This window comes from Gracilinanus agilis, chromosome 2 (genome assembly GCF_016433145.1).
Source record: "Gracilinanus agilis isolate LMUSP501 chromosome 2, AgileGrace, whole genome shotgun sequence".
NCBI classification, from domain to species: Eukaryota; Metazoa; Chordata; class Mammalia; order Didelphimorphia; family Didelphidae; genus Gracilinanus; species Gracilinanus agilis.
In genome coordinates this window covers 624,969,993-624,985,749 of record NC_058131.1, presented here as the reverse complement: position 1 = coordinate 624,985,749, position 15,757 = coordinate 624,969,993, and the positions used below count along the sequence as shown (strand labels likewise).

At 37.7% G+C, this 15,757-nt stretch overlaps 1 protein-coding gene across 1 annotated transcript in view; it reads right to left on the bottom strand.

The window, feature by feature from the left end:
- HABP2 (hyaluronan binding protein 2) overlaps window positions 1–15,027 on the bottom strand; it is a 32,617-nt gene extending 17,590 nt beyond the window's left edge. Inside the window, 4 exon segments of the mRNA XM_044660181.1 lie at window positions 2,348–2,455; window positions 3,300–3,404; window positions 12,710–12,749; window positions 14,989–15,027. Of these exon segments, the coding sequence (XP_044516116.1) occupies window positions 2,348–2,455; window positions 3,300–3,404; window positions 12,710–12,749; window positions 14,989–15,027 (292 nt within the window).
- Between the last annotated feature and the right edge of the window lie 730 nt (window positions 15,028–15,757).

Below are 15,757 nucleotides of genomic sequence, written 5' to 3'. Positions count from 1 at the left end.
CTTCTTCTTCTTCTTCTTCTTCTTCTTCTTCTTCTTCTTCTTCTTCTTTCTTCTCATTTGAGATCTCTCCCACAAAATGACTAACATGGAAAAGGACAATGGATGCTGGGAGATGTAGTCCAAGGGCTCAAAATTTTCTAATTATACAATATTTTGCATGATTTCATATGTAAACTCTATATCAGATTGCTTACTATCTCTGGGAGTGGGAAGGTTTAGAGGAAGTTAGGGAGGAGAGAGAGTCAAAAACTAGGAGAGAATTTTGAAATCAAAACTTTGAAAAATGAATTTTTGAAAAATTGTTTTTGCATATAATAGTGGAAAAATAAATTATTTTTTTAAAAAAAGAAATATCTTGTCAACAGATTGGATATTGGTGAGAAATAGTGAGGAGATTGCAAGCCTGAGGGACTGAGAGGATGATGTTGTTACTCTCTTGGATAGAGAGAAGGTTTAGGAAGAAAGACTGAGTTATGTTTATATATATATATATACCTAATTTTATATGTCTACTGGAAATCAAATTTGAAATAGTTAAAAGGTATTTGGAGAAATGAGACTGGAAGTCACGAGAGAGTTTGGGCAAGAAAGATAGATTTGAGATTCAACAACATAGATTTGACTATAAAATCCATGGTTGCTGATGAGATCATCAAATGAAATAGTATAGAGGGTGAAGAGAAGACAACCCATAACAGAGCCCTGAGGGATACCTATGGTTAGATGGTGTGATTTGGATGGGGCCAGCAAAGGACGTAGAGAAGGAGTGATCGGATAGGTAGGAGAAGAACCAGAAGAGAATGGTCTTGTGAAAACCAAGACAGAAGAAAGTATCAAAGAGGAGAGAGTGGTTGCAGAGAGGACAAGGACAATGAGGACTGTGAAAAGACTATTAGATTTGACAACTGAGGAATCATTAGAAAATATGGAGAGAACAGTTTCAGTGGAATAAGATCAGAAGCTAGATTGTATGGAGATAAGAGGGTGAGAGGTGAGAAAGTAAAAGCTCTCTCATAGACTCATGGAAATTGAAAGATTTAGTGAGGGTTTTTAGGAGAATGGAGCCAAAAGTGTGTTAATTTATGCCTTCACCCCCTAGTTAACTGAAATATGTTATAATCATAAATAATCATGGACCCAAAAGCAAGCTGTACGATTATCTAGTTCATGAATATATTTTTGTTTGGTTGGTTTTTTTAAACCCTTACCTTCCATCTTGGAGTCAATACTATATATTGGTTCCAAGACAGAAGAGTGGTAAGGGTAGGCAATGGGGTCAAGTGACTTGCCCAGGGTCACACAGCTAGGAAGTGTCTGAGGTCAGATTTGAACTAGTACCTCCCATCTCTAGGCCTGGCTCTCAATCCACTGAGCTACCCAGCTGTCCCCTCATGAATATTTGTTAAAAGGTCTTTGTTTTATTTTCTTTCTTTTAATGGAGTGTGTTTAGGTTAAGGAGATATTGAGAAAATATAGAAGAAAAAAGAAACAAAAGAAAATGCTAGAAGCATCTTTTTATAAAAATGCAGAGAACTAAAAGAACAAAAAGAAGTACAGCTAAGCTAGATGACTGGAAGCGATAGGTTGAATTTGTTATATATTTAGAAATGCAAGCTGTATATAATAAAATCTTTGATTTTGTGTGCAATTCTCTCTCTTTTCTACCATGTATTTGGAAGTGTCTATTTTATTTGTGGTTTGTTCAATTAAGAATAAAAATAAATTTAAGAAAATTATAGGCCAATCTCCTTATTGTACAGATGTCAAAATTGTCTGTTACCATTAATGGACAAAGTAAAGCAGTAGGAAGAGTTTCAAGTAATAACAATTCACATTTCTATAGCACTTTAAAGTTTATGAAACACTTTCCTTATAATGCCATGAGAGATATCCTACAAGTATTATCATCCTCTTTTTGCAGATGAGAAGACAATCTCAGGAGAGGTGAATCAAGTCTGGTCATATAACTATCAAAGGTCAGACAGGATTCAAACCCTGGACTCCCGACTTTGGGTTCAGGTCTCTTCGACTCTACCATACTGCTATTAGATCATAGTGTGACCTCAGATGAATTATTTCCCCCTCCCTTTATCCTTTCCTCCACTCCTCCCACTCCAGTCTTAGTTCTCTAACTAGAAGTTCTCTAATACCCCACCTAACTCTAGTTAGATCTTTCCATGATATAAGCGCGCCTGCACATTTAAGTACTTTTCCCAACGCCAGTTTGACTCATCTCTATATAATCTGGATGGGGACATTGAGAATGTAGGTTAGGGGATACTCAGGGAGCAGGGTACGTTTCTTTTCCAGTTTGAGGGACTGAAAGCAAATTTAGTAAATCACTCACCAGTTTGGCATTTCACCCCAGTGAATGGGGCAGGACAATCACATGTGAAGTTGTCTCCATTTATAACACAATCACCGCCATGCAGACAAGGATTAGGCTGACATGGACCTGTGGTATTTAAAAAAGTAGAGAATGTTGTTAGTGGTTGCTGATTAATCAAGTAAGCAACTAATATTTATTAAGCACCTACTATGTGCCAGGGGCCAATGATGCAAGGACAAAGAAGGAAACAATTCCAAATGGCAAGATTATTATCTAACGTTAATATTTCTGTGGGTTTACCCAATCTTGAGCTGAATAATAATGATGCTCATTTTCAAAACATTTTCCTTACAACAATCCTGTAGGATAGTCTAAGTGGCCATTAGTCCCATTTTTAGGATAAGGATATTAATACTGTCAGTAGCTAAGCAGCTAATAGAGATCAGAGGCAGTTTTCAAAACTGGTCTCCTGCTGCCAAGTCATACCCTCTATTTACCATGACCTGTTTCCTGTTATCTTGTCACTTGGGTCCCCACCACAGTTCAATAACAAATTCTTCTGCTTGTGACTTGCTTTGTATTCGAGAGCCTATGCTATGATAGGAGACAGGACTGTGACTGGTTTGTCAGTCCAGCAGTCAGAAGTTCTAAACTCATTCTTTTACCAACAAGCAATGTGAACTTGGACAATTACCTGGACCTCAGTTTCCTCATCTGTAAAAGTGAGGTTGTAGGTGAGATAATCTCCAAAGTCCCTTCTAGCCTTAAGATTCCATAACTCTTACAGGAGGAAAAATCCTAAACATAATATTGTCTAAATAATTCTTTGGACACCACAATTTTGGGATAATTCTGGGTGATGAAAGAGAGGAGGAGAGATGGTGAAAGAAAATACAAACATCCTGTCATTTACTCCTTTCTTCTCCCAGGTTTCCCATCTATCCCATGCCAAATAAGCTGATTTTCTTACCTTCTGTAGAAATCCAATTAGCATAACTTTGATTCTCAGTTACATTATTTGAAGATGTTTCGTAGTCATAATATTCATAGTATTCATAGTCATCAGGAGTCCAATCTATAGCAGGTAAGAGAATGAAAGTGGAATGGTTAGAATAAAGAAACATTAATAGAATATATAGCCTTCAACAGGGTCCCAGAAAATTCCACCTAAATTCAAGGGGCTCTTTGGGGCAGCTTTCTTTCACAACCTTTGGCCTAAGTTCCCTTCCAACATATTCCCTTGTAGAAAAATGATATTTTACACATAAAATCTTAGTAAAAGGCTATTTTTACTATTAAAATAGTAGCAAGGTAAATAACAAAAAGAAATTCCCTCATGCACAGAAGGGCACACAACTCTCATAGATTTCTACGGTACCACTGGAAGGGAAGAGCCTTAAGACTTGACAACCACTTTCCTGGAGTTTCAAGCTAACTCTAGTATCTCTTGGCCTCCATGATTGAGTCTTGTTACTTCCCTACAGAGCTCCTGATGGCTATCTGCTGGATTGCTTCCTCTACTAAATTACCATTTACTTGCTTTTCTGCTGTTCTGCTATTATTCTATGCCAGCTCTCTAACTGATATTAAATGTTGTGACTTCTTCCTTACAGAAAGAGTTTATGACTCTTTTTGAGTAAGTTCATAGCCTTGATGCTGTTTTATCTCTTTTTTGAGTCATATCCAAAGCTATCCCCAACCAGGGCCAGAGAGAATTACTTAGGTAAATTCTGTCTTTTTGACTACTTTGTTTTTCCCTCACTGGCAGCTTCCCCAAACTTGCTTGATATTTGAATTGGGGTGAGTAAATTCTTTCCAACTCATTTTATGTCCCCATTAGATAGTATAATAATTCTGTAGATTACCTCAGCTTCTTTTCCTATCAATATTTGAGGAACAGAATGTAGCTGGAAACCTTTGCCCTTTAACTGCATACAAATTTCTACTCTCCTTTCACTTCTTTTCTTCCCAATGAAACAAATGACTGAAATAGATCTCTCTTACTCCATGAAGTTGGGTGAAGAAAAGGGAAAGTTTCAGTTGACTGTTAAATTTTCAGTGTGAGCATTTATACCTCAGAAATTGGCAATCATTACAACTAAGAGCTAGATTCTTGTGTGTGTTATTGTTGATTGTCTAGGCAAGGAAGTGATGTAGAAAATGTGAATAATGCAAATTAAACTTAAAAGTGTGTTTTAGATATTATGACCATGAAAAATCTTCAAGTAATATAACTGAATATCAAGATTATATTAATTGCATTTCTACAGAAGGTAAGAAAATCAGCTTATTTGGGATGTGACAGATGGGAAACCTGGGAGGGGAAGGAATTAAATGACTGGATATTTGTATTTTCTTTCACTGTCTAGCCTCTCTCTCTTTCATCACCAAGTATTATCTCAAAATGGTGGTGTCCAAAGAATTATTCAGACAGAAACAGAAAGTCTCTTGTTAAACAACTTACCAGAACACTCCTGGGTAGGAGGCAGTAGAGTTCTTTTATAGTTGGGATAACAGGCTCAGAGAGGTAGGATTTGTTTAAGGGTACACAGAGTGGCAGAGGCAGGATTAGAACCTGTGTCTCTTGTCTTCTTGTGTGTGGGTTAATTCGGATTTCTTAAAGGAATTCTATCATCTATTTCAGTTTAAATATGACAGAGAAATTACTTGCTCTTTTTTTGTCTCTTCTTGTTTGACATACTACTTACTCTTTATGAGCAAAGAATGCCCACACTTTTACAGGGGGTGATTTTCCTTTTAATTCTCATCCAAATGTAGTTTTCTTACCTGAAATTTTGATAGCTACAAAGGGCAATTTTGAAATATTTATGGATTTTCAATAATATTGAAAGGGTGAGGCAGAGTAACAGGACCCACAGCCCTACCCCACCCTTTAGGTCAATCTAAAAGCTTCCAACCATCTGTGGCTGCAGTCTTTAGAACTGAGGGAAAATTACAGATAGGAGAAGTTTTGTATGTGGAGAAAGTTGAGTTGACTTCCTTGACTCCAGATGGTATTCTAGCCACAAGCAGGAATTATATAAAGAGCTCTCCAGATACATATGATAATGAGGAAAGAGAAAATGCACATAGCAAACTTGAAAAAGCTCTCCCACAGAGCTGGCCCGATGGCTTAGTGGATAACACTCTACCTTGGACTGATTATCAATTGCCATTATCTTAGTCTCCTCAGCCATTCGATTATAGTCTTTATCTCTTTGGCTTTTGAAAAATCTACTTTTGTAAAATGACTTTTGTATTTCATATTAAAATAGAACTAGTCCTTTATTTCTTCTTGAATATACCAACTCTGGTTCTTTTCCAAAATTTCACCTCATTTATCACAATGTCAAGTCAAGACTCCCTTTACTGGCTCATTATCTTACAGGAACTGAATTTCTACAATATGAAAGTACTTCTTGGAGCACACCTAGCTAGGGATGAGGATCTCAGCTGAAGATAAGGCCTTTGTCTTCCTAGAGCAAATCAAGTTTCCTTCCATCTAAGGAGACAAAGCAAAGAAAGAAACAACAAGGGGAAATAAAGTATTTCTCTAAGTTTGACATGTAAGATTTCATTCTGGCCTTGGAGCAGGAGGGGCTGAGGCAAGGGAGGAGTAAAGAAATGACTTTGGTAAAGAGAAGATTGGATCATTTATTTATTTATTTCCCCTTGGAGAACTGCCCTTTTTTTCCCCAAGCAGGTGCTGTTAGATAATTACTTTTCCAGGTGCTTAAGTCATTTCCTGAAAAACTTCAGCATAATGGTGCATAGTTTCTCAGCTTCTTTGTAGGTGTTGAAAAATGGAAGAAAACCATATGTTTAAGAAGGGTACTTGCTGTCTTTCCTGGAGACAGAGGGATGATTGAAATGACCCCTGAATGTCTTTCCAGTCCTCAGAAAAATATAACATTAAACAAGTGCCATTGGATTGCATGTTTTATTTCCTTCCCTTTAGGCTATGAGTTCTGTCCAGGCAGGGAATAAGTCTTTGCTTCTTCTGTTCAGATAAAGGGGACCTTACATATATTAGGAGCTCAGTAAATATTTATTGGATTGAATAGAATTGAATGGACTCTAAGATTAGTCAATGGTATGATATGGCAGTCCCTCTTCCTTTAAAAAAAATCCAAAAAATTGAATGCTACTTTGGGCTGCATTGGGAAGCATTGTTTATAAGAATAAGAGGAGGTAGTCCCACAGACCTATTCCCTGGTAAGACCAAGTATGGAGTAATGATGTATTACGGTCTTGGTGATGAGCTGACAATTGGAATAAAGTCTTTGAATCCATGTCCTATGGTTGAAATAACTAGAGATGTTTAATCTGGTGAATAGAGGACTCAGGATGGGGTGTAATAGCTGTCTTTAAGTACTTAAAGTGCCATTATATTTGGAATACAGCAATTGGACTTATTCTATGTTTCCCTAAAAAGTAAAAAATGGAGTAAAAGGTACAAGTTCCAAAGAGAAAAAAAATAGGTTTGATCTAAAAAAAAATACTTCTTATAATTAATTGCTACTCAAAAATGGAATGGGATGCCATGTGAGGTAGTGGGTATACCTCAATGAGATCTTCAAGCAGAGGCTGAATGACCTTTTTTTTTTCTGGTGTATGTTGATCTCCATGATAGCCAAGGTTCCTTCTAATTCTGAAAGTCATGATTCTGAACCATGACAGTGTCTGACTGCTGTATAAGGTAGGAAAGGAAAGGATGAATCTCATCTCTGCTGAATAGTCATATAGTAACTTGCAGGAGAAGTACTCCCTTCTAAAGAAGTCTGCTTTGGGAAATGGCTGAACAAGCTGTGGTATGTGATTGCAATAGAAACCTATTATGCCATGAGAAATGATGAACAGGATGAATTCAGAAAAATCTCTAAAGACTTATATGAATTAATGCAAAGTGAAGTGAGCAGAACCAGAAGGAAAGTGTACACGGGAACAGAAATATGATACAGTGATCAGCGGTGAAGGACTAAACTATTATCAGCAAAACAAGGTTCCAATAATTTAAGGGACTCATGATACCAAAAAAAAAAAAATGCCATCCACCATCAAAGAGAGAACTGTTGTAATCTGACCACAGATCAAAACACACCATCCCTCACTTTACTTCTTTAATGAATTTTTTTTATTTTATGTGTGGAATGTGTCTTTAGTCATGACATGGGACTATGGAAGTATGTATTGAATGAAAGCACGGGTATAACTGATATCAGACTATTTATCACCTCAGGAAAGGGGGTGGGGGTTGGAAAGGGATTCACAAAATGTCAGAAAACAATTGTCAATAAATGTTTCTACGTGTAATTTAAAATTTTTAATTTAAATAAATAAATATAATTTTAGGTTGGGAAGAAAAGAAGTTTACTAAGTGGAAAACACAGTCTCTGCCCTAGAGAAGCTTAGTGAAACTTGTAAGATAGTTGGGGTAAGAAAATACAAATGCAAAATGTTAAATCAGCATAGGAGGCACTATATTTATATATATACATATATATATGCATAGATACAAGCATATTATATTATGCTATTATATATACATACTATATGTGTAAACATATACAACACAAAAATACATGCATAAACACATAATACACATATGCACACATATGTAATATATACCATATATGAATAAAGATATGTTATATGGACATATATTTCATATTTCTTGGTCCCTGGTTTTATTTTCACTTGCTACCCTTTGTAGATTTTCTTTGAACCCAGAGCCAAACTCCTTTGTTCACAGAGATATTATTAGACATCGAAGGAATCTTAAACTGAGAATCTCTTCCTAATATCATTAGGAAAATGAAAAGAGTACTGGAAAAGGAAGAGAAAGTAGACAACTGTGTAAAGCATTTTTATGTCAGGAACAATCACTTAAGGATTTCTCCACTCAACACTTCAGTTCAACAAACTTCATTAAGTGCCTACTGTGGCTAAGACATTGTACTAGATACTAGTGAACAAAATTAATAAGGAAGTTGGGGTAATATGAAAGAAGTAATGAAAAGTAGGTAGGAGTCAAATAAATTTGTCTGATGCCAGCCTGAGGAATTTGCATCAATGCATGAATGAAATAGAAAGATGGACGCAAAGCCAAAAAAGACCCAGGTTCCATATTAATAGATATTAGATACTAAGTGCTATATAAATATGAGCTATTGTTATCATGTTTAAGTAAGTAATACAGAGAAGGCAGATGAATGGTGTAATGGGTAGAGTACTGGTCCTGCAGTCAGAAGAGTTGAGTTTAAATTCAATCTCAGATGCAGACTACTGATAAGTCACTTAACCATGTTTGCCTCCATTTCTTCATCTGTAAAATAAGCTGGAGAAAAAAATGGCAAATCACTCTAGTATCTTTGCCAAGAAAATCCTAAACAAAGTTAAGAAGAGATAGACATGACTCCGGAACTACAACAAAGAATTAGAGAAGATTTTTTATTAAGGGACATGGTTTGGTCTTTTTTTTAGGACTATTAATTTATCAGCTCTGTGAAGGAGAGGGGAGAGATTAGAAATGGAGGAAATTTTGAGGAGGTACAACTGAGGAAACTTGGCAACTTCATGGAAATGGGGTGGTAAAGAAGAGGGAAGAATAAAGATGACTTTAAGCCTGGGAACATGGGTGGTACCCTGAACAGAAATAGAAAAGAACAGGGAAGGATTTGGTTTAGGGTTGAGGATAATGGACTCCATTTTGGGAATGGCAAATTTGATAATTGATGAGTATCCCTATTTGTTGAACTGCATGAAAATAAAGTGGCTATCTTGTATTATTATCTTAGGGTCATAAATACACTTATCTTATAGCACTATCATAAGAATCAAATGAATATTTTGTAAACATTTAAGTGTTATATAAGTATAACCTATTTATTATGATGTTAACTTTATTATTATTATTATTATATTTGATATTCATAACAACCCCATGAAGTAGAGAAGGAAGTCCTGACTGGAGGTGAGAAAACTGAGGCATAATGAGATTAAATAATATATTGAAGATGATACAATTCATTAATGACAAGTCTGTGACCTGAATGCAGGTCTTCCTATTCCCAGACCTGTGCTTTCCATGGTTCCGCAAAGTTTCTCATTTATTTCAGTTCTATAGACATCACTGACAAATTTTAGGGAATATCAGGAGTTGAGGACTTTTGCTCAGTCAGAGGCTGGAGGTCTTTGGACCAAGCTTACAGTGGTCTGTGCCCAGGATTTCCCCCCCAAAAAAGCTCTGTGTTGCTGCAAAGGGGGCTATGCAGCTGCTCTGGTTAAAGAGATTGCCAGATGTGTGAAATGCAATCAAAATCCCTGGTATCACGTCCCTGTTGGCATCATCAATCATCATGGCACAGAAACCTCCTCAGAGGGCCAACACCAAAACACAGCCCTGTCGGATTCCATTTGACGTTTTGAGTCTAGCTGACAGGGTGTTCTCTGTGGAGATCCTCTCTGGCAGGCAGTGGGATGGCTGATGGATGGGCTCAGCACACATTTCAGGAGAGAGCCAAGCTTTGAAAAGGCACCTCTGTAGCCCTGGTGGCTGACAGTGTCACCTGCCTTGGTTAGATCCACAAAGACCTGAGTTGTTTGGCTTAACGCTTCCTTCTCCAGCAGCTGGGTAACAAAACAGGGTGTTCCTCTGGGTCTTAAAACCATACTGTGCTGTCCAAAGAGGATTAAGGAATAAGAAAAAGGGTGCTGAGTCTGGAGTCAGAAAATGTAGATTCCAGTTCTGGTTCTCCCAACTTACTACTTCTTACATGGATGACCTTAGGTAAATCACTTCTATTTGAGCCTCAGTTTCCTTATTTGTGAAAATAGGAAGAAGAGACTGCTGAACTACAAATGATTTCTACAATCTCTTACTGCTTTAAGTTGAAGAACAAGGGTTCTTCACCTAGGGTCTGTGAGCTTCTGAAAATTGTATTTTAGTAACTGTATTTCAATAAAATTAGTTTCTTTTGTAATCCCATGTTTTCTGTTTTGTGCATTTAAAAACATTCTTCTTGGAAGGGATTCATGATCTTTACCAAAGGGATCTATGACAAAAAATAAGGTAAGAACCCAAGGGTCAATGCTTAATTCTTAACGAATACCTGTCCTTGGCAAAATAGCTAATATAATAAGTTAACATTTCTATTGGTGGTATAGTGAATAGAGCATTGAGCCTGGAGTCAGGAAGACCTGAGTTCAAATTTGGATTTAGACCCTTAATAGCTAAGTGACTGGTCAAGTCTCTTAATAGTCTTTGTCTCAGTTTCTTCAGCTGTAAAATGAATTGGAGAAGGAAATGGCAATCCATTCCAGCATTTTTGCCAAGAAAACCCTAAATAGAGTCATGAGGAGTTGGGCATGAGCGAAATGACCACACATCAACAAAAAAGCATTTCTCTAACACTTAAAGGTGTATAAAGGACTTTGCCTATGTTACCTTATTTGATCCTCATTACAGATCTTGGAAAGTAGGTGACATTATTATCCCCACCTTTCAGAAGAGGAAACTGAACATGACAGAGCAGTCACTTGCCCAGAGTCACACAACTGATGTAAAATTTGAACTCAGGTTTTTCTGACTCCAAGGTCCATACTCATCTAGCTGCTGTGCCCCATACCTGCCCTAAAGAAAAAAAATTAAGCATCTACAGAAACTTTGGACCTTTCATGGTGTAGACATTACAACAAATTCCTCCTATTACTGTTTCATGAAAGCAGTGATTTTGTAATTTCCCATCAAAAAAAAAAGCAACTAAAAGAGTATTTGATTTAGACTCTGAGGACCTAGAATTTTTGGTACTTACTACCAGTGTAAAATCGGTCAAATTGCTTTACTTTTCTGGGCCTTAATTTTCTTATCTCCAAAATGGAGCCATTATAAAATATTCTATTACTGGCTATTGTTTCCCAATTTTTCTGCATGTTCCTATCCTTGTACATTCATGTAAGTTCTCTCTCCATTTCTGGTATTCACACCTTGATGTCTATTTCTTAAAATCTTGTTTTCTTTCAAGTCCTACCAGAGTTGTTTTGTTTTGTTTTGTTTTGTTTTCAAAGCATAGAGAAAATAGGACTTTGCTCCAGGATCCTGAAATCCACACTTCTTCCCCAAAGCAACCTATGTCCACAAACCTCACCTCTCAGTCTTCTGGAGACTCAGGGTTCAGTTATCCTCATAAGACTCTCAGGTAGGTAGTGAGAAGGGGAGAGACCATCCCCTCTTTCAACATAGCTGTACCCACTGGGGGGATTATCCTCTTTGTCACCATATGTGCCTTTCCCATCTGATCAGACTGTTCTCTACACCCTGTATCTCTCATCCTTGCAAAGACATCCTCTGTATCCTACCTTCAGACAATGCTGTACACCTCACCATGCCACAAGTGAATTTGGTGCTGGTAGAATTTGGGTTAGTTATGATTCTGAGCCCTGACTCTGTCATCATATCTTCTGTCAAACTATCTCTAGTTCCTTGAGCTGAATATTCTCTCTCTCCTTATATTTTCAGTCTCACTTTTGCCTCATCATATCTTGCCTTGTATTATATACTCATCTGTTTACATGGGCTTTTGTCCTTCTTACAATGTAAGCTTACATTACTGAGTGCAGAGTCTTTTATTTTCATTTGTGTAGCCCTCATGATGAACATAGAATCATAGTAGTTGCTTTCTATTACCTCCATCCAACATCAGTTTGGCTCATGAGCATATAGAACTTCAAGCTACATTTCTCTGAGGAATAAAAATCTGCTTCCTCAGTCTATTGACAAAAGTCTGGATGTTTATGCAATATGCCAATGTCTGATTCTCTGGTGTGAAGACTGAAGGCCAGGATGGAGCAATCCGTGAGAAGGTGTGACTTTCTCTGATGGAAACAAACACTGGAGAGTATCCTCTTTGGAGAGTTTTCTCTTCAGGTTGAATGGGATGTCTCCTGCCTCCTAAATGGGACTTTCAGCTCAGTGGAACTGAACTTAGTAGAACTTTTCCTGAGATTAGGCTTTGATAAGGGAAAGGAAGAAGAGAAGCAGGAGGGGAAGGAGAGAAAAGTGGCAATTAGGAAAGAGAAAGGAAATGAAAAAAGGGGAAATGAGACTTGGAGAGCAAAGAGCCTAAGAAGTAAGGGAACAAGCTTCACCTATTCTACAATGATGCTGACAGCTGACCCTGCCTTAAAGTCTTGCTGGTGGAATAGTCTGACTATTTTACTCTTTTTGTCTTGGTTTTCTAAAGTTTAGACAAATTCACTAATGAACAAACCAACAAATAGATAATCCAGTTGTGTTCCCTCTGTCCAGTGTTCTCTTCTTATGATGGAAATGAACATTTTCAAAATTAACACAGGTAAACAAGCAATGGAAAAAATACTTACCCTTATCGATGCTTTCCAACAGCGAGGTCAGGAAAGAAAACTGAAAAGCAGACAAAAGTCATCGTGTTTGTGAGTCACTTTTCAAGCACAGAAAGATATAGCCCTACACTAGGATAAATATTCTAGGGAGCAATTTTCCTTTGAAATCAAGTGAGACCCTAAATAAACTTCTTCTGGATGAGGTTTTAGTATTGATTTAGATGAGGAAACCTGGATCATTTTATAGAGGAGTCCAGTAAAGAATATCCTACTGAATTCATTTCTCTCTCCAAAACCAAATTCTGCATCCAGATAATCAGAGTATTTTTTGTTCCCACAAACATCTGCTATTTTTCGCATGTAAATGTTCTACCTGGTTTTCTTTTTTTATTGCTATTTTAAGTATTTTATTATTTATATTTTCCAAAGTATCCCCTCTTTTTCCTTTCCCCCTTGTAGAGTCATCTCATAACAAAGGGGAAGAAAATAGTTTAGAAGTAACCAACATATTGAAAAAAGTCTTTTCCAAATAAGCAATATTCCATATCTATAGACCCTTACTTCTACAGAGAAGGAAGAAGGGGAAGCTGCCTTCTCATATCTTTTCTCTGGTGCCTAGTGCGTTCATTATAATTCTGAAGTGTTGAAGTTTCAACTGTTTTGCTGTTATTCTTTCATTTTTGCTATTGTAGTCGTGGTGGATATTGTATTCCTGATTGTGCTTCATTTTTGCATCAGTTCATACAAGTCTTCCCATTCTTCTCTGCATTCTTAATATTCATTATTCCTTATGGTACAATCATTTCCTATTATATTTATATATTTGTTTAGCTTGTTTACTCAATAGGCAACCAGGCAGATCTGGGGTTAGAGTTCTGGAACTGAAGTCAGGAAGACTTAGGTTCGAAAACTAGACTTAGACATTTATATTAGTTGTGTGACCATAGGCAAATTGTTTGATCAATGTGCCTCAGTTCTCTTACATGTAAAAATGGGGATAATAACAGCATCTACCTTCTACAGTTGTTGTGAAGATCAAATAAAATAATTCTAATGTATTTAGTACAGTGTCTGGACTTAATAAATGCTATATAAACATTAGCTATTAAAATTATTATTAATTGATAGGATCTGCTTTGCTTCTGGTTCCTTTACACTACAAAAAATTTTGATGTAAATATTTGTTGTATACGAGTCCTTCCTTTTTCCAACTCCTGAGATTTAACTAAACTTTGGTAGAAAAACTTTATTGGTATCTGAATTTCATCTTCCCTGACTATGAGCTTTTTGAGGGCAGGGGCTATAGCCAATTTCATTTTTGCATCGGAGGAGTCTTACATAGTATCTTCCACTTAGTATGTACTTAATAAAAGTTTGTTGAATGTGACTGAGGAGGGGTGCATGTCTGTGATGCATAAGCCAGAATGAATTCAGATGAATGGAACTCATTCTAGGCTTATGCCTCAAAAAGTTATATTCAAACAGTGAGAAGGTAAACAAACTTGTGTTTAACTAAAGTTATTACATTTTGTCTTTAAAACATTATAAACTAAATTCTCTATATAAAAATATTGCAAATTAAATTCTAACCTTATAAAAAAATTGGATCAGAGCACCTGATCTAATGAACTCATAGACACCCATTGCCATTCAGCTGAGACCCCAAGGGTGAGTATAAACACTGATAGGAATGAATGGTGGGAAGGATGGTAGAAGAGTCCTGAGCATTAGGCATTCATTCATTCATTCATTCATTCATTCATTCATTCATTCATTCATTCAATCCATCTGTCAGTTAGTCAACCAACATTTATAAAGTTCCACCATGTGCTAGACATTGTGTTAGGGGCCGAAGACACAAAAGTGAAGCCCCTGAATGGACTGAGTGAGGAGAGGGTAGGAGATAGCAGAGAAGCTTAATTTGTGGTCTGGGTCTAGGTGGATAATAATAATAATTAGCATTTAATAACCCTTTAAGGTTTGAAAAACATTCAATTTATCCTCAAAGCAGCCCTGGGAGATGGGTGTTATTATTTTTATAGATGGGGAAACTGAAGCAGACAAGTGAAGTCACTTTCTCAGCTGGGATCACACAACTAGTAAATATCTGAGGCTGAACATCATCATCATTATTGATAATATTATTAAAAATTGGACAATATAATAAATCTTCCTGACCCTAGCTAGGTCCAGCACTCTTTCCACTTGTGCTCAGGGATCTGAAAGCAGCCAGGGGGCAGTATGAAGTCCCCTAATGTCTCTCAAGACAAGATATGGGGCATCAAAGGACTGGCGCTTACCATTTCGCTGGAGCCAGACTTCCTCAGTGACTCCGACATTCTACTGCTCCTCAAATTTGAAAGCTACAGACCCATTCACCCCATAGAATATTAAAATCGATGACACTTTAGAATCCCTGTACTCCAGCATCCTTATTTGACAAATAAGTAAACTGAGGCTCAGGGAAAAGAACGTACAGGGCCAGGGAATTGAACTGAGACCTCCCGACGACCACCACTGCCACCCCCACTCCAAGCCCCACCCCCAGCCTCCCTAGAACAGAAGGCAAACAGCCCCGTGGTCAGGTTCCCCGAGTCCATCCCCTGGGGCTCCAGGCCCCATTTGCTAACTCCACAGTGGCTGGGGAACTCCAAGCCTGCAGGCTCGCTCTCTCTCCGGCCACGCTGGCCCCGATGTTATCTTCCCGGAGGTCAGCAGGGGGCAGGCTTGCCTTTCCCAGGAAGGAGGACCCTGATGCCTGAAGCGAAATTCAAACAAAAGGGGAACCTGCAGACTCTGAGCTTGCTTCACCTCCCATTATTCCCTCTGCAGCCAGACATTGGTGCCTGCTGTTCTCAAGGAAACCGAAATTGCCGGATCCAGGGTTGCATTTCAAGGGCTTTCAGGGAGAAGGCAGATGGATCACTCCGTACTTTTCATCTACAAACTCAGGAAGGGAAACAGCGCGAGGGAGCAAAGCTCGGCTTCTGAATAACTTTTGACGGGCCTGCTGAGCACCCCTCGCTGTGTGTCAATGTGGGGGGGTAGGGAGGGGAGGCACGAATGGGC